This window comes from Pezoporus flaviventris, unplaced genomic scaffold (assembly GCF_033815535.1).
Source record: "Pezoporus flaviventris isolate CSIRO_AGI_PZ_B2104156 unplaced genomic scaffold, CSIRO_AGI_Pfla_v1 ptg000006l, whole genome shotgun sequence".
NCBI lineage: Eukaryota > Metazoa > Chordata > Aves > Psittaciformes > Psittacidae > Pezoporus > Pezoporus flaviventris.
In genome coordinates, this window is record NW_026892554.1 from 18197985 (window position 1) to 18223540 (window position 25556).

The 25556-nt window shown below is 38.8% G+C and overlaps 1 protein-coding gene across 11 annotated transcripts in view; it reads right to left on the reverse strand.

The window, feature by feature from the left end:
• Window positions 1-1639: 1639 nt before the first annotated feature.
• Window positions 1640-25556, reverse strand: part of HERC1 (HECT and RLD domain containing E3 ubiquitin protein ligase family member 1) — a 114772-nt gene continuing 90855 nt past the window's right edge. For 9 of the 11 annotated variants that reach the window (XM_061447228.1, XM_061447229.1, XM_061447230.1 and 6 more), the window contains 30 exons: window positions 25022-25292; window positions 23984-24197; window positions 22978-23237; window positions 22289-22416; window positions 20449-20576; window positions 19383-19583; window positions 18267-18397; window positions 17859-18058; window positions 17260-17374; window positions 16868-17014; window positions 16256-16357; window positions 15134-15307; window positions 14528-14821; window positions 13731-13796; window positions 13493-13618; window positions 12778-12916; window positions 11947-12128; window positions 11047-11202; window positions 10414-10536; window positions 9731-9833; window positions 8853-9022; window positions 7477-7615; window positions 7025-7194; window positions 6519-6688; window positions 6233-6398; window positions 5622-5698; window positions 4944-5196; window positions 4573-4725; window positions 3271-3576; window positions 1640-2314 (listed from right to left, as the gene is read on the reverse strand). In XM_061447228.1, coding sequence (XP_061303212.1) covers window positions 2129-2314; window positions 3271-3576; window positions 4573-4725; window positions 4944-5196; window positions 5622-5698; window positions 6233-6398; window positions 6519-6688; window positions 7025-7194; window positions 7477-7615; window positions 8853-9022; window positions 9731-9833; window positions 10414-10536; window positions 11047-11202; window positions 11947-12128; window positions 12778-12916; window positions 13493-13618; window positions 13731-13796; window positions 14528-14821; window positions 15134-15307; window positions 16256-16357; window positions 16868-17014; window positions 17260-17374; window positions 17859-18058; window positions 18267-18397; window positions 19383-19583; window positions 20449-20576; window positions 22289-22416; window positions 22978-23237; window positions 23984-24197; window positions 25022-25292 — 5050 coding nt within the window. In that variant the 3' untranslated portion in view covers window positions 1640-2128. The remainder of the gene's footprint in view (window positions 2315-3270; window positions 3577-4572; window positions 4726-4943; window positions 5197-5621; window positions 5699-6232; window positions 6399-6518; window positions 6689-7024; window positions 7195-7476; window positions 7616-8852; window positions 9023-9730; window positions 9834-10413; window positions 10537-11046; window positions 11203-11946; window positions 12129-12777; window positions 12917-13492; window positions 13619-13730; window positions 13797-14527; window positions 14822-15133; window positions 15308-16255; window positions 16358-16867; window positions 17015-17259; window positions 17375-17858; window positions 18059-18266; window positions 18398-19382; window positions 19584-20448; window positions 20577-22288; window positions 22417-22977; window positions 23238-23983; window positions 24198-25021; window positions 25293-25556) is intronic. The other 2 variants (XM_061447237.1, XM_061447231.1) reach the window with 2 other exon arrangements.

A 25556-nucleotide genomic window follows, 5' to 3' on the forward strand; every position in this document is an offset into this window, starting at 1 on the left:
GATAATATAAAAGCAATTCAGCACTCGATAGTTTTAATGATGCTAAAATAGACTATTCAAAGGACAAGCACAACCTATTAAAAAAGTCTTAACTGAAGCAATCAAACACAACCCTTTAACCAACATTTACCAATATAACATCCTCTTTCCCTTCACTGGAAACTTCCTCCAAAAATGTCCGTGTTATCCAAGCAGCCAACTGCACAGCCCACACAAACCTATCTTCTTAGACGCAGCTCTGTTATTTTCTGTGCCCAATTGGAACAGGCTGACAAATTAGTAGCAGGAATTCAGAGGCATAAATGAAGTCTATGTAGAACTTTACAAAGCAGTTTCCCCTTTTATTTGTAATCATCTATTCTTTACTTATTGCACTTATACATTTAGACCAAGAAATGGATATACTCCCCCACAACAGTGCTGGGACACAAAGTCTCAGTCCAATTTAGAACAGTAGAGCATAAAGAGGCAGGAAGGTAAGTCTGCGTGAAGTGAGAGCCCTGAGTCCCTCCTTTTTCCAAACCCCCCTAGGATGCTTCATAAGCCAACAACTAGCCCTAACTGAAAGAAGTTCACCAGATAAAATCCAGACCTCCACATTTTTACATCTCATCGACCCAGCCCTCTGAACACTCTCAGCTGGCAGCAATACACCAGGTCAGCCTTGGACAACTGGGAAATCTCCCTATCCATCTCTGCTAACGTACAAGACCACAGGAGGGAAAACAGCAGGATTTTCTACCCTCTTTTCCAGACTCACGTGGCCAAGTCTGGTCCCAGGTGAGACTAAGTTACTGAATGTTCTCTCTAGCCCTCAGGACCCATAGCATCCTTACTGAGGAGGCTCAGTGAGGATGGGAGTGGGAATTAGGGCAGGAGCAGCAGTGACTCACCGGGAGACAGACTGGACCCTTTTCCTCAGCCCAGGTAAATCCTGCTCCTGAACACCAAGCAGCACCTATAGCTTGATACAGTTTTGATACAGATGCTGAAGAAAAACAGAGATCTGTTCTTCAGCACTTCCTTAAGACACAGAACAACAAGGTCTTTGTACAGTACATCACTGGCCCAACCAAATATGAACATCACAGTGTAAGCCACACTCTGCTGATCACAGTACAATCACAGCAGCAACCAAACAAGACCAAACACATAACATTTACTGAAGCAAAGGCATAATCAGGAACATGTACAGAATCTACAGCCTTGACTACTACCCTGCCACTTCCATTTTGATTGTTTTGCACTCTGATCAGGAATCAATGACATCAATCTGTACATTACAAAAGACGTTTGGTTTTGGTTGGTTTGACGAGATGTCAAGGTTACTGAGCGAGGTGGCAGTATGTCGTGACTGGCAACAACTACTACTGTGGAGGAGAAAAATGTTTAAGTGAACATCAAGAAGGAACCAGGTACAACGTTAACTTGTATTGAAGTACAAGGAATAAATGGTACGCCTGAAAAAGCCAGTACCTCAGACAGACACAGAATGCAGAGCACATCAGATGTGTTGAAGGTAAACATTTTAAGATGCTTCAAATGTCACACCCTGTCTAAACACTGGAACACAAAATTTTCCTGAGCCAAAGTACAGAAGTATGAAGACTGAGTAAACCAACCACAGTTCACAAACGCATCCAAGCAACCGATTCTTCAATTTGCTTTATTTTTCTCTGCGTAAGGAACCCTGCACAGGCAATTCAAATTAAAACAAAATAAATATGTGAATATTCATGTAAAACTGTCCTTGCTAATGAACAATTATACACAATGTACAACTCTTCATGTTTACTGGGAGGGCTTACAAATGTACTATTCCCAACAAAAATGCACCAAAATGTCTCCATGCAAACTTATCAAAAGTGACCAAAAAAGGAGGAAAAAAACTTACCCATCATCCTTTTTTTGTTTTCTTTTTCCTTTTTTCCTTTTTTTTTACAATCACAAAAAAATAAAAACATCTAAATTTTTGTTACATTTAGAGTAACTAAAATGTGGCCACTGTCTATTAACATCTGGTTTTATGCTCCTAAAACATCTATGGTTACTGTAAAATTATGTCAACAATGAATTGGACTTAGGGCACTATTTGTAGTAAAAGGAAGATGATTTTGTTCACAGAATGTCAATAATCTGTGTCTGAGCCCTCTGCATTGTCCACATTCCGTGAGAGCATATAATTGTCCATATCTATAGACCTGCAATTATTGATTGCATAGCGCAAACGCTCTGCCATGATTAGTTGACTGGAGTAAGGTGGGAGCCTCAGTTGAAAGAAACAAGTCTGTGAGGTAGGCAAGCTGTCGTAAGGCTGTGGAAATGGATAAAAGGTGGGACACTGTTAAGTTGTGAATGAAGCAAAACCCGCAACATTATCCATATTCCATTGCTCCCTCCCTTCCGTGCCTCTGTCAGTCAGCATTTTCACATTCTATCTTGAAATTCCTTATAAGCAACAGACTGGCCTCCCTTGTTTACATCAGTTGTTTCATCCTTAAAGAGGTGCAAAATGACTGCTGTATCACCTGCTCTGTGAGTAGTTCAACCCAGCAATGAAATGGAAAAGCTGATCACACTATTAGTTAGCAGCTTATTGGAAGATACCAAGCAACATTAGCAGCTTATTGGAAGATACCAAGTACACACCACAGTGGGCCTTAAAATTAGGCAACTGGAGTGATACCTAACCAAAGGTGACAGTCAAAACCCTGCTATCTTAGATTTTGCGAAGTTTTTGACTCATGCAGTTCACAGAGAACATGCTTCCACTGCACAAAACCCAAAAGTAATGCCAAATGAATGCATCCTGTACATAGAGCAACACTCTGTAAACTCATCACAGTGGTTTTAAGCCATTCGCTGGTGGTCATATGTTGCGACTTACACATATATAAAACTTTTTAAAAAAGTGTAAAAATTATCAAATAAAAAAAGGTATTGGAACAGAAAATTACACTGAACAAGTTACAATAGGAGAAGGTTTGTTTCTTGGCAAGAAGTTATTTTGACCTCCCATTATATAACTATAGTAAATGCACCAAATGAGTTACGATGCAATTCATGCAGTATACGACCTTCCACACAATTAAAATGTTTGCTTTTAACAGCTCAGAGCATTTCCAATCCCATACTTTCCCTGTAAATTTACAATTATGGAAACCTGTCTCCTATTGCTAAAGGACAGATTATACCAGACAGGAATAAAAACCAGACAGACAGACAAACAAACAACATCAACAAAAACAGCACCTGAAAGCAGCATCTTACCCTATCAACCTTCATTATTTGGAATCGCTGAGATATATCAGCTGTGTTGGCTGGCAATCGAGATCTTCCTGACACAAACCGCATGAAAAGGACTCTCTCCTCATTTGAAAACTCTTCAAGAGTGTGCCAGAACCACAGAACAAGCTGATGCTGCTCATCGACTTCTCGGTAACGCACAACTTTCTTCAGAACTTCAACTGATATTTCTGGCATTCCACAGACCATTTGCTCCAACTGCTTGGCGGTCAGAAGAGACAACAAAGGAACTGGAACAATCCAAGACATTCCTTCTCTTACAGCAGCCACCTGTTGCCCAAAAGAGAAGACGCATTTGCAGTGCCACTTCCTTACCTCTGCCACTTATGGTGCCATTTAAATGCAAAAGCAATGTATCAGCGGAGGAATGGGATAGAGAATTACAGAATATCTGCCAAATACAACCTCTCATGCACGCGTCCCCTGTAAGAGCTGTATCCCCTCTCAAAATCCTATAGAATATTACAGGCATTTTTGATTGCAACTGCATATTAAAAAATGTGGTTTGATGCAAACCAGAAGAACTTAAAAAAGTGCAAGTTAGCAGCACAAATGACGATGGCTAAACTGAAAAACTGTGTAGCTATCATACATCTGAGCTGGACCAAAGTCATACTTATAAGAAGTCCATACTTGTTCTAGAAGACTTAGGATTTGGTACCTCTGATGAGAAAGTTACTTTTTTTAATGCAGACAATATCACACATGCATCTGCATCTTGAGAAAAAAGGACAATAATCTTCCTAGCATGTAATTAGTAAACTGCATTCACAAGCTTCACTATACAACTGACAAAATACACAAAGCATGCCGACAAGCAATTAACACTTCTCAAAAGATAGCATTAAATAGTTGTAGCTTCTGTACTAAAGCACATGAGAAATAGCTTGAAGTTAAACAAAACAGTTACTTCAGCCCATCTGTGCTGTCATCCTGCCTAATGACAGCGTACAGCATGCACAACTGCAGGTTCATTTCTCAAGTGGAGCTGACAGTTGGCAGTGGGGCTACTCTCATGGAAGACAGGTCCTGATTTCTAATGCTCTTCTCTCAACTGAGCAATTACTAAGAAAAATAGGACTAATTGAAAACAAAACCCCAAAGCAGTTCGGGGGCTTGTGTGTGTGTAAGCCACAGGGACCCAAGTGAGATGTGGAAAGTCAAGACTGTCTTATGCCCCAATAAACTGGAATGGAAGCTTGCATAAATAAATCAAAAACTCTATTTGCATTAACAATGAGGATAAGGTTGCCATGAGAGTCTTACCTGACGGTCCATTTCATGGAGTCTGTACTCAATTGCCCTCTCCACATACTCTTTCCTGTTTGAAAAGGTAAGTGGGATACTGTTCCCTCCAGGGATTATGGGAACCATTTTACCATCAGCACTTTGGCCAACAAAAGAATCTAAAGGAATCATCTGCAAAACAGGAAAAGTATGTTCAGTGTAAGTCACCACTAGTGATCTGAAGTTAGTATTTTACTATCTGTCACCTAGAACTGTAACAACTGTAGGATTCCAAAAGCATAGGAAGTCCCTGTTATTCCAATTACAGGGATAAACACCTAAATTAAAGTCAATCTGATAAAGTAATCGCTTTCAGAATAAACCTAAAAACTCTAACTTTCGTATCTTACCTCATGGAAATTTTCTTCAGTAATCCCACTGTCTTCAATGTGAAGAATGCTGTTGAGGGTCTGCACATAGAGCAGATCTACCTCCTCCAAATCCTCCAAGATGAGTGGGATACAACAAAGTTGCTTCCAGACCATTGGAGCCAAATGAAGATCTAATGGCTTTTTTGTACGAATAGCTACACCCATGAGAATGCCCAAGAACTTAAACTGCATTAGATGTTCATCTAAACATGCTGAAGGGTTAAAGAGAAACCTGAAAGAACAAAGAAGCAGTTAAAATGCTCTAGTATCACTTCCATGCTACTTCATTAGAAGTAAAAGACAGAACATTTCTAAGCAGAGTGTAGTAACTGTCAACATTATTATCAGCAAGGAGTGTCCAGATCAGAAGATTACTGTTATCTGTTACTATTAAAATAGTGGAAGCTGAGATAGGCAGAACTAATCCTGACCCCAAAGGCTGGCAATCTTGATGTTGTTCTGCATTGCATCAGCAATCCAGGAAGCTCGTGTTAAAATCATGCCCTCTCTTCCACAATCGAGTAACATCACAACCCGAAGGAAAAAATATACTAGAGACAATTGTGAAGTCTCATCATTTGGTATAAAACAGTTAATGGAACATTTTACTTTTCACCCACCAATATCTGCAATAAAAGCAAATCCTGGACAGCTTACCTATCTCTATTGTAGCCTACTTCAGCTGTAGCATTTGGGGAAGGAATAAGCAGGTCTACTATTCCAGTTTCCAGTTCCTTAAAAATCAACAACAAACAAGCCTTCTTAGAAACAGGGATAACAAACCTCTTACAGAAATATATATTTAATATATAAAAGAATATATATATAGAAATGTGCACTTTTTGCTACTGATCTTTCCAGCACTGAATCTGAGAAGTGACATGTATCTTTGGGTACGTGAGGAAGCCTCAGGTGCTTCTGTATTGTATGCATGGAATGTCCTGTAATCATGGAACACAGTACAACACCTCCTGCAAAAGGTACTGTCTGGACAGAATGGAGGGATTCAGATGCTTTCAAAACATGTACGGGCCATATCAAAACTCCAAGGGGTCTACTGTAGTGTGGCCTTACGGCATCTCCTTGCCATAATCTAGAAGATTTATTTACTCCTGGAGACATTCCTAAGTAGGCAGCTCTAGCTTTGTTGCCCAAGACTGAAGAACAAGTATCTGCTATGCCGCAAAAAGGCAATTAGAGAAATACGAAAAGACACCAGAGAGAACAAACATCTACCCAGACATTTTGAACTAACAGACTTTTCATACCTGACACATCTCTGTAATAGTGTCATCAAACACTCCACCTGCATCATCAGCTCCTTCTCCAACCAGTTTCACTTTCCAGGCACGGGAAGGTAGGCGAAGGTCTGATGCGTTCAGCTTTACCACTTGCCTTGCTATCTGTACAAAAATGGGCTTGCATTTCCGACCTCTTTCAACAAAACCAAAATCAAACCAACAGACAAAGACACAAAAAAGAAAAGTTATGGAAAACGTATGAGTGCAAATATTCATCTGAGGTGCAACGCAACGCCTGTTAAACAATACTGACCTGGTTGATATCCTTTTCACAGTAATCTGTGGCCCATAGTTTTTGCCCTGAACCATAGTTTTTCCTATGGAGCGCACCATGGGGAGCGTGTAAACGCGTGGTGCCAGCAAGGGTCTTAGCTGTCCTTGAACTATTCCCCATGTTCCAGCATTGTAATGAGATGTACTGTTCTGCAATAAAGCAATGTGAGGATAAACATATTAATAGAGGATATTAATTCTGTTCTTTACAGCATAAAACCCTTCATAGTGATAACTAGCACTTCAGTGTTTCAGGAAACAGATGGGTCAGCATTTTGTGGGTTTTGCTTTGAGGCCAGGAAGCTTCTGGAAACCGAAACAATCCTTTGACTAGGTTTGCTTTAATCTAGAGTTGTATCTTTTCTGATTAATTATAGAAAACTCACAGAACCTGTTACTAAGATCCATCTTGATCTGGTCAGAAACTCTCTAGCAATGTGACATAACACAGCACAGTTAATCTGTTTTTTTCCAAATGGAATTTACCTGGTTATTGGGACTGAGGTTAAGTAATCTCCATGAAGAGTACATGAGGTCAGAAAAATGGTACAGCAGTCTGAGCCTTGCTCTTACTGTATGAATGCTCACTTCTTTCAGTGCCCCATACTGTGGTGGAATGGCATCAGGTAAACCAAGCTGTAAAGGCACTGAAACACCTACCACAGAAACAGAAAAAAAGCATTATTTCATAAAGAGTACCTGTACTTCTTTGGCCTGGGGTGGAGTTGATTATCTTTGCAGTACCTTACGTGGTACTTAGCTGCCTACCGGAATAAACCACGACACCAGCAAAATTAAGGACTAAAATGATTTAAAAACCTGCATGGATATAAAATAAACTAAATTTTGTCCCAGCGTTCCAAAGTTCTTGTTACACCCATTCCCCAGGAAACACTAAGGCTGATTCAAATGCCCTACAAACAGGGCCTGTTCTTTACCTGGAGCTCTTGGTGGAACTGGTGGAGCTGTCCAGGCAGCGCTGTGGCAACGTCCTGCTGAAATCTGTCTAATGTTCTTCCCTTGCAGGACTGTTACGAGGGTTGGTTCTCTGACATGGTTGGTATGGCCCAATCCAAGCTGACAATTTATAACAGATGTAAAAGGGACAAAGAAGAATCAACAACTGTGATGATATTTCTAAAACTCTCTGAGCAAAAATTCAGAGCAAATTGTAAAAAATGGTATTTATCTACAGTGTATACTGGGACAAAAAATATTTATCATGTTAGCATTTGCCTTTTAGTTTCAACAGACTATTGCATCTGTACTCAAGGGGAGTGGCAGACCTAGGTGTCTAAGAAACCTTAAAACATGTAGAAATTGTTTGTAGACTGAGGAACTAATCTGTTTTGCAGGTCACCTATGTTGCACAGTCTTTCTCATGCATAAGAAAACAACGCTCATATGTCTATTGTGTAAATCCCTACAGTAGTTCATGAAAACAACATCTGTGTAAAGAGAAAGCTTACTGAAGCTGTTCTGATTTCTGACAGGTACATATCATACTCTTAAAGTGAAAATTTCGTATTGTAAATGTTTTTTCTCTTCCAGAAACACACAGTAAACACCCTACGAAAACAAAATCAAACCAAACTGAAAACCAAGCAAAGACCACAGAGATTCCTCTCAGAAAGTATTCTAAACAACTTGATCAACAATCCTTCTCAAAATCTCAATTCTGAAATACCCGAGGATGAACTTGGCCCAATCTTCTTGACATGCCAAGAGCTAACATATCACGAGGTCAAGAGGGTCTTTGCTATACTTGTAACAGGCAGAACTGTCTAAAAGCTGAGGTGCTTTTGAAAATGAGCTATACATGCGTGAGGACTTGTTAAGAGCAGGGATAAAATTAGGGTCCCAAAGGAAAGAGAGGACTTATTGACAACATTTTTTCTGACTTGAAAAAATGAGTCTCTAAATAAAGTTAATTTGTATTTTCTTTATGAAAATCAATAAAATAGTTCACAAATCTGATTGACACCAATCATGCATTTTATAATGCTGAAAAAACCTGGTAACAGTTTAAGAATTGGGTAAAAATTTGTATTTTTTTATAGAAAGCATTAACGAGAATAACTTGGGTAGAATGTTTTCAGCGCTGCCATGTAATAGCATAGGAAATAATATAATGGAAATGCCCAAAATATTCTTGTGGCTGGGGGGGGGGGGGGGGGGAGGTGAGGAGAGGGGGGAAGAAGGAGAACAAAAATAAAAGCCTTCTTTCCCCCACAAATAAAGACATTCTGAGGACATCTGTAAAGTAAAATTCTAGTCTTACAAAGGTGAGAAATAAACAGAAAATAGTACACACCTGTCCTTCAGAGTTGCTACCCCAAGCATACACATCCCCTGTAGATGACAGGGCTAGGGTATGCTCTGCTCCTACAGCTATGTCTTCAATGAAGATTCCTGACAGTACAGGAACTTGCTGGGGTCTGTTGTGATTTCGAGCGCGACCTTCTGGCAAACCTATCAGGCGATCTGGAATTGCAAGCACATTTATGTCTATAAATGTAAAGAACATTAAAAAGTGAAATTCACTTGCAGGTAGAAGTCAGGGACAAAAAGCAATTTTAAATACCCTTGGAGCTGGGACACAAGAGTAATTAGGGAGAAATCTAACATATTTCCTACAAAACAGTGCTCCCTACAGCGCTAATATTGCTAAAAGTGTTATTTTCACTTTAAGTCTGAAACTCAATCAATCTCTATTAAAACCTAAATATCTAAATATTGATCACATAACACAATATATGTTTTATAACACATATGTATTAACTGACTTGAGAAATTTGAACATGTTTAATTCAGTGCAGTTGGAAATTCTTCTGTCCAGGTTTTTAAACGGCTTGTGTAGGCATATGTTTTATTACACAAAGTAAAACTTTAAGTAACCGAATGTTTTTGGACACATGAAATTCAGTGAAGTTCTAGGAAAACATTCTTCAAAAAGTAAATCAGTAAATGGAAAGGCTGTCCTGAGATCAAACTAGATCAAACCAGAGCTACAAATCTGGATTTTAGGCGTGTATTAAAATGGCAATGTTGAAGTTCCAAAATTCAGGCTAGGCCAGCACAAACTGAACAAGTAGCATTAGGTTAGTCTTAAAAATGTGTCTTAATATTCTTCTTTTTCACTTGCAATACACACAAACTACAGATAGAGATCTAAACACCAGACTGTCCTACCTTGTCCAAAAGTATATACATGCCCATCTTTTGTCAGCGCAACAGAGAACTGGGTTCCACAGGCAACTTTTTTAATTCCAATTCCACAAAGAATATCCACTTTCTAAGGGGTAAGTGAAAGGAAAAAGAGCTATTGGATTATGAGGATATAACTCAAAAGCAACCATGAATTTCATCTGCAACTCCTGCTTCCAAAAAGAAATTTTGTAATTCCTACTCAGCAATGCATACATTGTAGGATTACTCTAATTAATGCTTGTAAATCAATACAGAAACTGAGACAAAGTCTTCTTTTTTATGGAACTAAACCCTTATTCTACATACAATGATTCAACACACCAATTTTTTACCGAAAGTGAGCAAGGAGTGGCATGGGAGGAAGTAGGTGAGTTTGTAAACAACCTTCCCCCCCCCAAGTTCCAAAATAAGAAAGCTCTCTTCTTTAGGTTAATCCTAAGATTTTCCCTATCTGTATTGCCACTGAGATAAGGGCACTATTATTCTTTCAAGTGTCAGGCTCAGCATAACACACCGGAATCATTTATACCAGGGTGTATTACAGCAGTACAGTATAGTATATGGAATTCATAGTTTAACCTCTGAAAATTACGCTCTGATCACTAGCAATACATGTAACATCACTAAAAATTTATACAAAGAGTAATTTCTCTTGGAATTCTAACCTGTGGTGAGGACTTGGCAGTGGAATTCCCCAAACCAAGTTTACCATAATCTCCATCTCCAAAAGCCCAAACCATTGAGCCATCTGTTGACACAGCTACAGTATGATTGAGTCCACAGGCCACCTGGTTGAGAGAAACAGACTATTAGCACAGTTTTTGCTAACTTACTACTAACACCCCAGCTACATTTAAGAAAAGAAATATCAAGTTCTTAAAATTAAGTATCCATTTAAAGCCACTAAAGCTTCCACTGCTTATCACAGTGTTTTCAAGACATTTAGGACCACAGTAGTATTTCTAAGGCATTTGCCTCCTCTGAGCTCTTAGAGCCAAAGAACAGTATTATGCTACACATGCTCACTGTTTAAGATAGAAAATAGCTAACGAATTCATGCTTAAAAATGCCTAAACCTTGACATTTTAAAATGTTAAAAAACATGGGCAAGTTTTGCAAAAAAAGGATCAAGACAGTCAGGGAAGTCATTATTTAAAAAATGATGCCTAGTTAAGTTCTGCCATCATAATCAAACTGAAAGCCATGGTTAAAAAGAAACAAAAACCAGAACACTTAAATATGTTGAAAACATAAATGTCAGCTGTAAATATACACTGCTAGCTGTAGATAAACCATACCTGTCCAATCTGGTAACCTTCTAGCGCTGTCACTCTTTCTGGAAGTTTCTTGTTGGAAGTATTTCCAAGTCCTAATCGACCATAATCACCATTTCCAAATGTAAAAAGTTTGCCATCTGCTGTCACCACAGCTGAGTGTTTGAAGCCACATGACATCTGGAAAGAAAATAAACATGATTTTAGATGCACTTTAGATTTATTTTTTTTGGGGGGGATTATATTGGCTATTGTATGGAAATCTGTAATGCTTTTTCCTCCCCTAAACAATATTCACTTTACAAAGAGCTAAAATAGAGGTATTTTAGTATTCATGATTTCTCCAACAACCTAGCTCTTATTCTTCTCAATGGTAACACTGAGAAGGGCAACTGGATACCTGCAGAAGAAAGGCTTTCAGGTGTTTTATTAGTTATTTTTACCAAATACTCTTTTCTGCCAGCAGAATGCTCTTGTGCTCTATTTTCTATTTCTATAAAGAAACTTCCAAGTCAAAATCAAATATGTTTTGGTGCACTGTTATAATCCACCTTTAGTACTTAGGAGGAGGTCTCCATTAGGGTTAGGGTTAGGTCACCTAAAAAGGACTAAGGGTAACTTCTAAATCATGTCTGTATTTTGACAATCTTTTGGTCATCCCTCTTTCCCATTTTTTTTCTCATTTTCAGTCTTCTCCAGTAACAACTGTCACTTAACATCACACATCAACAGTGAGCTTTGTGATGTTAACATCCTTCAGCTGGAAATGATCGGCTGGATTCATCATGCTCAGAGGAGTGAAAAGTTACTGGTTTTTATTCAGTACCTGAATTCAAACTGTCAAGACTTACAATAGTTCTGGAACATTCTTAGCACTAGGTTTCCAGGCCTGCAGCTTGTAGGAGACAACAAATAATTTGGTACCTGCACCACTTCTTCTCCTTGCAAAGCCTCAATCTGTCTAGGCCTGCGCTGTCTGTCACTGTTCCCATGTCCCAGTTTGCCATAGTCTCCATCACCCCAGCTAAAGACCTCGCCACTTTCTGTTAAAGCCATGGAATGTCCATCAGATCCACAGGAGGTCACCAGCTGTGTTACAACAAAGCCTGTTAGAGCAAAATGAGAAAACGAAGATTTGAATAAATTGTAACAACTCTTAATATGCATTTATCTGAGCGCTCCTAGTGGTAGCCAGTTAAGTCTGGGGAAAGGAACCAAGCACAATCACAGACTGCTTGCTGAAAACAAAAATAAACTGCTATAACAAATCCATAATTTTCTCGTGTACAAACTGCGCTTCTGGCTTGCCATTAGTTTTAAAATGCAATGCTCCTATCTTGAGCAAACACTTGACCCTGAAGCCTTCTTAGAAGCAAGTAATTTTAACATAGAATAATAGAATTACAGACTGGTTTGGGTTAGAAGGGACCTTAAAGCTCATCCAGTCCCAACCCTCTGCCATGGGCAGAGACACCTTCCACTAGACCAGGTTGCTCCAAGTCCTGTCCAACCCGGCCTTGAACGCTGCCAGGGATGGGGCAGCCACAGCTCCTCTGGGCACCCTGTGCCAGTGTCTCACCATATTACTACTTAAATCTTAAAAAATTTACATTTGGTTCATTTCTTCAATTTTTTAATTAGATTACAATATTTTATGTGTAAATCTGCAAAACTAGCATCAGTGCAAATAATTACATTAAGTACCCAAATGCTTAGTTGTGTTGTAGAGACTCATTTCAAAGCCAGTAATTTTACCTTGCAGTGCTGAAATGACTGTTAACACATGAAGATCATCAGAATTTCCTTGTCCCAGACGCCCATAGCTCCCTTCTCCACAAGCCAACACCGTGCCATTAGCTTGAATGACGAAAGTACAATTCTGACCACAAACAACCTAATTTAGAAAGACACAAAGTTTTAATGATTTTTGGACGCAACAACATTGCAATAACTGTGTTACAATATTTTTTCTTTGCAATTATATCAAGACAACAGACTTTTATCACACTGCAAATATCTTTATGATAATCCTGTTAACAGAAGACTTCACTCACCCCACGTTTAACAGTTTTGCTACCAAACCACACTGTAATAAAAACTACTTCAGTGATATTTGCTCTTAGTTTTGGCAAACGTTTATCCTGAGAACTAAGAGAAATCACAATGTCTTCCCGCCTGAGATTTAGTTTTGATCTATCCATCCTGCATGTCAACGTTATTTTGGAAAACAAAATTGGCACATGTATTATGTTAAAGCTGTACAGGTATTTTCAACTCATGCTCATATCAAGCAATTTTGTTTTATCAGATTTCAGTGGCCTCTTCATGTGACTTTATCAAATAATTCAAGACTTCCTCTTTAGTGAAAACACGTGTTTTGGGGGTACTTTACAGTAAATTCAAAGAAGAAATTGAACAGACCTAAGCGCAAGACTTTTGTCAAACTGTACAAACAACACATGGTGATCACCTGCTGAGCCTGAGAGAATGAAGGTGCTGCTACTGGAATCATGACATTTCTACCAGCTTCTGCTAACTGTCCATGTCTTCCTGCTCCCCAGAGATACACGTCGCATTTACCTCCCAGGTGCCAATCCTATGGCATAACATGAAAGCAGGCTTTAGAACAACAGTACTTCCAATAGCTTATAAAGTTAAAAAAAAAAGGAGGGGGGGGGGAAAAAAAAACCCACATCAATTATACTGACCTCCGGCCTTGACGTTGCCCAAGACATTATCTGTTCATCCATACCATTGATCCATTTACTGTTATCCTACACAACAAAAGCCACAGTTACTGCATTCAGTTCGAAAGATGCACAGTTTTTCTGTGATGTAATACATATTTTCCTTTCTGAGAACAATACTGACATTCAAATAAATCTAAATGGTACAGCAATAAGAATGAGTATCTGCAGACTCAAACGCTTTATTTTCATCCGCAGGCCAAGCGTATTTCCTTACTACACCTATCTAGCAATCACACTGTTATCTGTAACTTGCGATCCAAATAAAAAGGGAAACCAAACAAAATTAATGATGAAGTAATCTTTCCCTATTTACTTTTTTTTATTTTGGCTTAAAATGTGATAAGCTTGCTGATAAAAGAAGTCTTAATCTGAAATTTCTATTTCGGTTTACATATTGTAACTGTCGTAAAGAGACAATCAACAGGAGCAAAATAATCTGGTGTAGAAACATGCCAAAATGTTACTCTAAAAATACCATTGTAAAGCTCTACACTTCTTGTTTTTATCACATAGGGAAATTATTATCACAGTTTTGGGTTGTTTTGGTTTGGCTGTTAACATGCAAATGAGTTGTGCTCGTTCCACACAAAAAGAGCAACCTTTACAGTATATTCTAATCAGGTAATGAAAAAACAAACTCACACTTACTGCTGGTGTTTATGTTAATGAATATAAATCTTTGCAGTTCAGAGATGTCGACTGCAGCAACCCATATGCTCAAAACCACCACACTGAGACAATACAGCACATTTTACCATTAGGAGAGTAAGCTCATCCTCTGGAACAGGTTCCAGGTCCGGAACAGTAAAGGATTCTGGGAACTGTGCTCCCTTGGCCAGGGCTTCAGCAGCTTTGATGGTAGTAGAGAAACACTCCAGCCAGGCCCATTCTGTAGGGTTCCAGGCTGCAGGATCAGGGAGGCAGCTCTGGTGATGAGGTGGTACTGGGGGGTTGCACAAGAGCTGATCCAGGTGAAGGCCCACAGCAAGTGACGCCAAGCACTGCATGTAAGGACTATGAACAAGCTGGTCTCCACAAACCACATGGGGCTAAAGGTGAGGAGAGTGAGAGACAGATTGAAAGAGCAAAGTTAGAAATACACCTTCTCCAATTCAGAAACAGGAGTGCTTCAAAGCTAGTCCTGGAGAAAAATACTTTCCCCCATGCTTTATCAAAGTTTGTCTAACACTTTAAATATTCCCAAAATAGGAGCAAAGCAGCTTTGAGAATACTGAAAGGCACTGGCACATAGGATGTAGGAAAGTCTTCTGGGTTCTCTGTGGTAAAAGACTGAAACTAGTTGAGATTCAAACAGTGACCATGTGTCAGACAAATCTGTAAACGTTCACATTAGCTCTTACCTTTTCATAAGCATACTGCTCCTGAAGCATTATTGGCAAACGTTCCAGGAAAGCTCGCATGCAAGGAGCCATATTTAATCCTAGAACTCCTTGCTGTTTCAGTGCAGTCCTACATGTTGCAAGGACGTGATTGGAAGATATCCACTCTGATGTACAGTTCACTACCAGCACGTCCTGTTTAACAGCAGTCACAAGACACACCAGAAATTAAAAATTCATAGAACAGGATTATTCAGCTCCACCAATTTATCACTAATCATATTAAACTCCATGGGGGCCAGAAAACACACAAGCTTTAACATTTTAGTCTCTTGTTGAAAAATGAGTGAATAATCTGATGACAAATGTTAAGCCATCTCTATTTGCCCCTTCCTCACATTCCCATGGCAACACTACGATTATCACTCCAAGGAAAAATACAAACATGGTAATGGTGACAAGCAGAGTTCATTTCAGTGAATGCTGTAACTTTAGTTTAGGATCTGCCTTGTAATACAACCTACAATATTCAGTCTGAATTCAGAAAATACTTTCTAGGAATCCCAGAATACTTGGAGCCACACGCAACATAACTCTGGTAAGAGGAGTCATGACTTGTGTCATGTTTATCTTCATTCATTTATCTTTTAGGATAATAAACTGTTAGGGAACTTCTGTTAGGATCCCAGCAGTCAGTGACACAGCAAACATGGAAGTAAATTCTGCTGCTCCTGAAAAGCTTCTGAGGATAAGGCTGCTTTAGCTTAAGTTAGATCACTGGAAGATCATTTGCTGGGGAAAAGGAAACATTGCTTCATGCTGAATAAAGGAAAGAAGAAAAAAAAATATCTCTTCTGCCATTTTTTGTTGCCTACTTACGGCTGCTGCCATTAAACAGAGAAGCTGATTTAACTGGTGGGCAGCATCCTTTATAACCACCACTCAGATGGATTGCACCCTGCCTCCCCACATTAAATACGGGAGACTGTTAAACAAACCCTGTCTTCCCAGGGTCAGGTGAGAGCTGAAAGCTGAAACAATGAGCCTCAAAAATCCAACGGAGTTCAGAGTTTGAACCCAAAAGGAGAGGGATGGTCAAGACAGACAAATCTGAAAGAACATTAAGACACAGGGTCACCTCACCTTTGATCTGTTAGAGCAAGCAGCTACTCCAACTTCAGGTATCCATACTGCAGTCTGAATAGCTCCAGAACCTATCACGACACTCTGCAATACTGAACCATCCTAAGAAAAGAAATGGTTTGAGTCAGTGTGTATACACAGCTACTTTTCTGTTTAAATGCATACAGGCATATTCCAAAGGGATTATATTCTCCTAAACTATTCAATAACTATTTAAAAACCGAAATGTTTATACTAAAAGCAAAAAAAAATCTAGCATTTTATCATATTAAGGAAAAAAACATAACTAAGGATTTAGAAGTGCTCGATAATCCACATTATCTGACTTTTGGAAAAGTTCAAGATAATATTGTTCCCAACTATGTAGCTAGTTTCTGTAAAACCCACCTAACATATCCAAGCCTATAGAATGAATCAATAGTAGAACTGAATAGCAGAAATGAAACACAAAATGCTTCAATGTTAAGTACTATTTCAATATTTTATAATAGTATACCATTCTTTCATACAATGCTTTTTCTAATGTTTCTAACATACGGGGAGGAGGGAAGGGAGAAAGCTTTAGATACCCATACTAAGGAAGGAATCAGGGCACATTAAAGATGATCTTACCCGTAAAGACCAAATATTCATGAGCCCACCGAGTCCACCAGAGACCAATGCCAGTCCATCAGGACTGAATGCAACAGTCCGAACAGGAGTAATATGTCCTCTCAGTTGAAATACACACTTGACTTCTACTGCTTTCATGTAGCCGTCCTGCAAATTATTTCAGAGTTATGGAACACTGAACTATTTACAGAAATCAGAATAGCATCACAGCTTCTATATTGTGGAATAAACACTGATCATCCTTAGGGATGAGGGATAACAAAAAATGCAACACAGCCCTTTTTTAGCAAATGTCCCAGGCCATGTTGCTATTTTGGGTACCTCGCTCGCATTCTTCTCCTCCCCCAGTTTTGGAATGAGCAAAGAGAATTTCTTAAATTTACTCCTTTTACCTTGGCACTTGTTTCTTGGTCCCACCATCCTTCTGAGCAAGTTGAGCTGGACTGCAGTGTGATTACAATGTCCTGGGGAACGGTCCAGACACACACCAAACCATTGTGGCATCCTCTAAAGGAAGTCAGGATAAATCATAAATGTATTAGCTGACAAAGTATCAGTGGTGTGGTATCAACTTAAAATATCAGTAGTCTTCACCACCTTCCTGTTAAACTATATTGTACCAAGTAATCTGATTTCCCAATGTATAAATGGATTTTTAATTATTCTCCCCTCTCCTTCCTCTCTCCCCTTCCCCCCACTTTTCAATTTTTACTAACAACGTATCCTCAGAAAAAAATATTTGTATGAAGCAAAAAAAATTCAAGCAGGACCACCACACACAGGTCCTGTGGGATGGAGAATACAGTCGGTAACATGGCCAGCACCACTCTTTCCATTCGAATTCTGAAGCCTCATGGGTCTCATGGCAACTGGGTTAATCAATGAACATTTTTTAAATAAAAAGACAAACCTTTTCTTTATTCTGGTGCTAAAGACTGGTAGAAAAGACCTGCAAAACTGCTATAGAAGCAATGAAAAATAAATTACATACGTAGCTAGTAAAAGCTGCAACTTGGGTCCTTTCCCCGGAAGAGCACACCAGGCAATGCCATTCACAAGGGCTGGATGGGTCAGTGAATGCAGGCGTCTCCAACATCCTCCCATATATCCCCAGAGTTTCACTGTTTCTTCTTTGGCACATGTCAGAAGAATCTTACCAGTTGGATCCCACTTCATACTAACAATCATATCCTATTGGATTAAAAAATAAATTCGAAGTCAGCATGAAGTAACATGGTAAGAACAGAGAGAATTTAACTCTCAGAGCTAATATAATATTTAATAGGCATGTGTTCTTAACCTGCACTCGTTTTTATAAGCAGCTCTGAAGCAGAAAAAAGGGCTTATACAGATCTTTACCTACAGAAATCACCATTAGTTTTTACAAGATGAACTCTACCTTATGTGCGTCGACTAAAACGATTCCTCCTTTTTCAAGTGGCTCCTTTGTACCTATGAGCAATTTTCCATCTGAATAGCCAACTGCAAATGGTCTGTCTTCACTGAACCAGGCAAGGCATGTGACAGACACTACATAAACAGACAATGCAAAAATTAAATCAACTAAATTCAACCTCACCCCAGCCAAAGAGGTTTGGCAGTGCAATCCTCTAAAACAGGAAGTGCACATTATTTCCACCACCACCCCCCCCCCCCCCCCCAGCTACTTAACATATCTTTGGCCTGAAAATTTTCTTGAATTTGTATAATAAAGATAAAACTGAGTGCCACTGGAATGACAAGTGTTGAGCTTATTCTGTAAGAGGGGTTGGGGTGGCCTTGGGTGATATGGTTTAGTGTGAGGTGCCCCTGCCCATGGCAAGGGGGTTGGAACTTGATCTTAAGGTCCTTTCCAACCCTAACTATTCTATGATTCTATTCTATGATTCTAGAGTTTTTTAAAATTCTTTTAATGAAAATAATTGCATTTATATTCCTGACATGGTGAAAAGAAATACGCTATGGAAAAGAAAAAAAGGTAGATTGAATCCTATACACGTACCTGAGATAGGGATGCTTCTAAGAAAAGCAACTTGAGCCTTTCTTAGGATGCAGATATTGCCTCACTAGATTCTACCAAAAAAATGTGCAAATTCCCTGAAGAAGCAATATGCTGCTTTACATGATGCTACCAAAAATGTGCTACTTGATGTCCCCTAGGACTGGTACTATATAGGAAAACCAGCAATAATTCAGTAATTCAAATGACACTGGCTACAAGTTATCTGTAGATACAGCAGATGCTGCAGGGAATCTACACTGATTTTCTACAATGGCAAAGAATGTCAGGATTTCACTGAGTTGCTAGAAACTCTTTGTCCCTGCTGCAGGGGAATCAGGGTGTAGATGGAGATCCCACAGACTTTTCTCCTCCCACCAACACAAGGGAATGATGCAAATAACGTACCAGAAGTCATGTCCCATGTACAGTATTAATAAAAAAAAAAAGGGGGGGGAGGGTAGGGAAAGGATTCATAATTCAAATTTCTACTTAAATACTGACACAGGCACCTACCATCCTTTCTGTAGCAGTGTTCCAGTTCTAGCCGGTGCATGGCTGAAATATCTACAACTTCAATAAGACCAAGAGATCCATCCATACGACCAATTAATAATAGTTCTGGAGCATCACCTGTCCATGTTGCAGCTGGCCCTTCTTCTGGCCAAGCTAGAGCAGATACCCAGTGAGGCTGAAGATCTAGTAATCCTTTTCCTCCTAGGAGTCCAAAAAGTCTTTTAAAACTACTTCATCTTTGTAAAGAAAACAACAAAACTACTTTCCATGGGAAAGTATCAGGAGTTCCTGTTTAAAGGCAGGTAAGTATACTACAAATTCATGGGAGTTACAAGACTATGAAGCAGTATGAATCAAAAGCTTTTCCTGGACAAGGTTCAGAATCCTCTATCACAATGCAATCTTATAAATTTGGCTAATTTAATAATATTACAATTGATGTTCCTCATAAAATATAAGATCACAATCCTCTGAATATTAGAAATTTTACTGAAGTTATTCATTGCCAATTTATGTACGTTTCTTCTTGTATCCTTTTGCTTACATAGCTGCTTTTTCTCCCCAAGACTCTCCTAGAGTTTATCTTCCTAATGCATTTATTTATAAGCTTCTTCCTCTGAGACACTTTTGTTCAAATATGTAAACCAAGCTCACTCATTCTGTCCCATTAGAAGGCATTCCAGCTAGCTGATCACTTTAGCAATCCTTCCCTCCATTTCAATTTTTTCATTCTCCCTGCTGCATGTAGAAAGGTAAATCTTGCAGAGTACAGAAGACAGTATTTACAGACAAAAACAGCTAAGAGTGATCAAGCCCCACACCTAAATACTTCTGATTCAACAAGGACTCACATGCTGCTCAGTTTTCTTGTGAACTAATTTTAAATCACATCCATATGTGGTTGGTGCCCACCTGTAATTAAAACTGTTTACAAGACACTATGGAAGGTGGTAGGCATTTAAATTGGAGAGCACACACACTTTAATACTTGAGTAAACAAGCAATCAATAACATAGCACCTCCCCTAGAAATAGTCTGCATTATAACGTTTTCACAGGTAGCATACCATTGACTTGCCAGATGTTCACCATCTTTTCCGTAGCTCCAGCCAGATACTTGCCACTGATGCTCCAACAGACAAGAGAGAAACTAAGGTCACTGGGTGACCCCAGACTTTCCTCTGAATCCCCTTCTCTGTAATAGGATAAAATAATGCCATTTTGAAAGGGCATTTCCTTTAAGCAGACATGAAAACATAGACTGCATTAAATACCCGAGTTAAAATCTGAAGTTCTCCTGCCATCACTGTGGATTTACATAATAAATGTTTCTGCTCATAGATCCATATTCTCTTTAAAACCACTTCAAATTACAGAATGACATACTAGTTATTTCCACCATGAGGAATTTGAAGTTAGAAAAACAATCAGAAATTAGGAAAACAACTTTCATTAGTTTCACCTATTTGTAACTGAAATTTAACAACTTTGGTGGAGAAAAACTTTCGGGGAAGTCATGAAGTGAAGCAGAATAGCTTGGACAAAAGAAATAGAAGAGGTACACTTTGAGCTCCAGGTTAAACTCCTCCTCTCACAATGTGGTTACACTTTTGCTAACTGTAACAGGACCACTGGTACGTTTTACTACCCTTAATGTCATTCAGGAGGGGCACAGTTTTCACCGATTTAAGCAGCAGGAAAATAGAGGCTATAATAGTGCCAGGATGCATACTGTAGGCCAAAGACTGTACCACCCCCATATTTCTGAAGACACAGGAGCCATGTCGGGAGAGCGTTCCTGCTTAAGCAGGAGACATTTAATTTGTGAAAAAAACAGATAATGAGACATTGTAACTATTAGAAACAACATTAACTTATTAACGTAACACGTGTAACAATATTAACAGGTAGCAATACTATATAGGGGAATCGTCATCTAAGTTCAATCATGTTCCTCCATATTCTCACAGAAAGAGGAGAGCATTCTACTTAAAACAAGGGATAATGCCTTTTCATCTCTAAGGTCTAAAATCTGAGTCTACCTTAAAAGAAGAACTGGCACTTAGCCACTGCAATAAATAACAGAAATAGAATTGTGTTGCATTTGTATTTACAATCATTATCGATACTGTTAGCAATGAAGCCCATGAAAGTACTTAATTCAGAATCTACAGCACACTTTTCTGCCATATGACTAACAGAAGATCTCCGTTAAAGGAAGATGCTGCTCTTATTGCTATCTTCTTAAGTCAGGTTATGTCATTCCATTTATTCCTTTTGAGGCAGCATCTAACAATAGGAAGCAAACAAGAACTAGAATGATCAGTAAGAAATCATCATGAAACAGCCTCCTAACTCACTATTGTTTCATCATTCTCCTGAGTTAAACTCACTTAGGCTGTACTAAAGAATTAGGTTATATTCTTTCCTTTTGATTTCTTTTTTGGACGTAGTTACAATGATACAAAAGTACTCAGCTCCTGAATCCCACAAGTCACAGATTTTTTGACACCTGACCCAAATGACCACACCTGTAGTTATGTGTTGGAACTGTCCTCTGGAACCCACTGAAGGGATATTCACGTTTTTTATCCCACTGAAGGGATAGCCCCATTTCTTTTGTATGACAGTCCATTATAGTTTTTATTTCACCTATTATATGAATTAACAGTATTTTTAAACAGCTTTAACATGATCTCTTTATATTAAATCTTATCAGCTTGATATTTAAGTTCTGTTTTCAGTTTTAAGGTATTTAACTTACTTTGCATGCCATAAACACAGAACAGTCCCACAGAAAAAATGTGAGCATGTTAGTGCAGAGATACTGCAGGGTTGGCTCTTTGCATTATCTTGCACAATTACGGTTTAAATTAAATATCTGACTATTGTAAAGAATCAACTTACAGCTTGTTGAGCACACATGTCTGCTGCAATGAGTACTGCTTCTTTGTAACATTCCATACTCTTATGGTGCCATCGTTTCCACTAGTTGCCAAAAGTCCCTTTTTATTGCACCAAACACATGTCATGACCTACAAAACCAAAGTCATCATGGCAAAACTGGAATTTAAATCTAAAGCTTCAGTATGTTTGTTCACTAATATTAAGCAAACATCAACCAATGGACAGAGCATTAGCTGCATTACTGAAATATGTTGTAATAATCAAACAAAATGCATTTTCTACTCCAACAGCATTGTGTACAGTAATTAGAATGTGCTTTATGAGGAATCTATCCTTTGTTCAGACCCAGGCTTCACAGGCCACTGCTGCAGAGAATATCGGACAAAGATGTTCACTACTATGATAGAAAAATGAACGCAAACTAAGATCTAGCCTAAGAAAAGATTTAGAGTGATTCTGCTGACTTCATGTACGTTAAGAACACTTCACGTTCCCTTTAATGGAACCTTCAAAGAAGCTAAGCAATTCCCTACATCAGAGGTAAGCAATAACTTACTTTATCACTGAAAAATTATTTCTTTGGGAAATTAGAAATATAGTGCATCTGTAAATTAGTAGTATTTGACTTTTTCAGTATTCTGCAAAAGAGACTATTAACATCCATGCAAGTGGGAAGAAATGATGCTTACCCTGTTCTGATGAGCCTCTAACTTTATGAAGGAACATTTTCGTAAGTCTCCCCCCATATCAGCGAGGGTTTGGGGAATAGTTTGATTATCTCGATCGTGTGCTGCAAGAGTTCTCACCAGCTGCTGTGCAGCCCACTGCCTATGCTGTGAAGATAACCTTGAAGAGAGGCAGCAAGCTGCTAGTGCATTAGCCAGCTCCAGAGGGCCTACAGCAGAAGGATCATAGGAAGGATGGGCATACAAATGGGCAATTAAACCTGCTTAAACAAAACAATGATACGATGCCTAGATGAGTACCAAACAAGTACACAAATGAACACAACATTAGCCATAATTTCCAGAACAAGATAGAGATTAACCAACATTTTACAAGAAGGTTGCAATTGTGTTAACTATGAGAAAAAACACTCTTCTGACATCAAGAGAAAAATAACCCCCTTTAAAATGTCACAACCCCCCCTTAAGAATATTATTGCAAATAGCCTTAATCCCATCATATGGAAAATGGTTGTTCAAAGAGCAAGGGTTTTCTGAACAAGAAAACACCTCCTCTGACAAAGCTGCTGTCACTGCTATGTCCTTCCCTCCCCTTATCACAGCATCAACCTGGTGTTGAGGCACAGCGGTTGCTTTTTGGTTCCCTGACCTCTCATAGCAGAAGCAGCACAACTTCCTGTGTCACAGACAGCACAGTACTTTGGTGGCACTAATCCACTGTTACTCCCCTTTATTTCATTATGTGGCACAACCGAGGCTGAATGTCTTGGCTATATGGCTTTGAGTACAGACACATACACACACAGAGCAGAAAATGTAATGATGTAATAAGATCATATTTCTAAGTAAAATTTGTTTACTAAACTATAAGATGACTTCAATTAAAACAAGTTTTGTACATTTTTGAGAGCATATTTAGTAATACATTATTTTAGCAAGTCTCTCCTTAAATATAAATGGATATTTGAAGATTTAATCATTAACACTCAAAACCAAAGCTGTATCATACCTTTCTTTTCAATTTCTGCTTTATCATAGTTTGGCCTCAGTTTGGCCCCTTTGTCTGCCAACAATGCTACAAGTGCCTGAGTAACCACAAAATTCGGTGATGTGACCAGTTTGTTCTCTTCTGCAATTCCTCTTAGAAAACTTGGCAAAAACTTTCTCTGAATTGGATCATCGACTGTTGTCAAGTTTACACCAGTGGCTGCAGAAATCAAATTCTAAAAATAAATCATTAAAGACAATAAAAACCAGAAAGATCAAGTTTAGAAAACAGTTTTGGTCAAACAAATCATACAGAGTTTTAAAGATTTTCAGGTTTGTTTGGTTGTTTGCTCTTTGCAGAAATTCTCTACTCCCAACCACTTTCATTTTAACAGGCAAAGATCACATACAGTATGTAATCTAAATCCCTGGGGAATATCTGGTCTTAATGGAAGCAACTATTCAGATCCAGGGATTAAAAAGAAAAAGGAAAAAGAAGGCATCAAGTAACCAAGAATCCCAGGCAAGAACTAAGGGGCTTATAAAAGAACTTCTTATAAAGTTATGCACCTGGTGGTAGGATAAAAAGTAGTAACACAGAATAAAATACATCATCCCATCCCACACTCGTATTTCTCCATAATTCTATTTCATAATCAGAAGAACAATTAATTACTGATACATATGAAATCCTGCTGCATGTCCCCAGCTGTAAGCATCTCTTTCTAAATATAAGCAATCCGTGTTCCACACAGAGTTGACTCAATTTAAAAATCCAAAACTTTAACAGAAAAACTGTATCAATACAACAAGCACATGTGTTTGCCTCCACCTGAAAAGAGTGCTCAGCAAAAAAATGTAAAGTTACTTGATTTTTACCAACAGTAAAACATACCCTTTTAGTGCAAAGTCCTGAACGACATTTGTGAGGAGATCCTCAAACTGAGGGAGTCTCATCACAGTTCAGAAGATAAAAGCACAAATTATCAACATGTACAAGATGGATTGCTTCATTTCATGCATCAATAGTTGAATATTTATGTTGAAATAACAGTCCTACCTGTGTACATAACTGTACCAGCAGTTTTGCAGCACTAGGAGTGTTTGACGCCAAACAGCCTACCGCTGTACTCAGATAGGCAAGACAAGATATAGGCTTGCTTGTTTTGCTGTGTATTCCCCTGGATCGCTCTGCTGAAGTGGCTGCAGTGGCTGGACTCGTGGAGAGGCCTGCTCTGCCTGCTGCAGCCAGGCACATCAAACGAACCAGCGTCCTGATATCTGTTAAGCCCAAGGACTCGAGACCAGCTGCCAGGCTACAGCTGGAACCACTGTCAAAAATGAACATAAATGCTCTTGGTTTTCTTAGTATATTCTAAACCAAAGTTTTGTTCACTTAAAACTATTACTGCACCATTTAGTGAACACTGCCTGTTTGACTAGCTGGACGGGCTGGAGAGAGAAATGAAGCTGCAGTCCCTCCCCTCCTTTTCTTTCAAGCTGAAGACAAAAACACATTACAGACTCACCCAAGCAAAAATCCATGAGTTTACTGGGAAACATTCATAGGGAAACTCTTCTTTCCTCTATTGTTT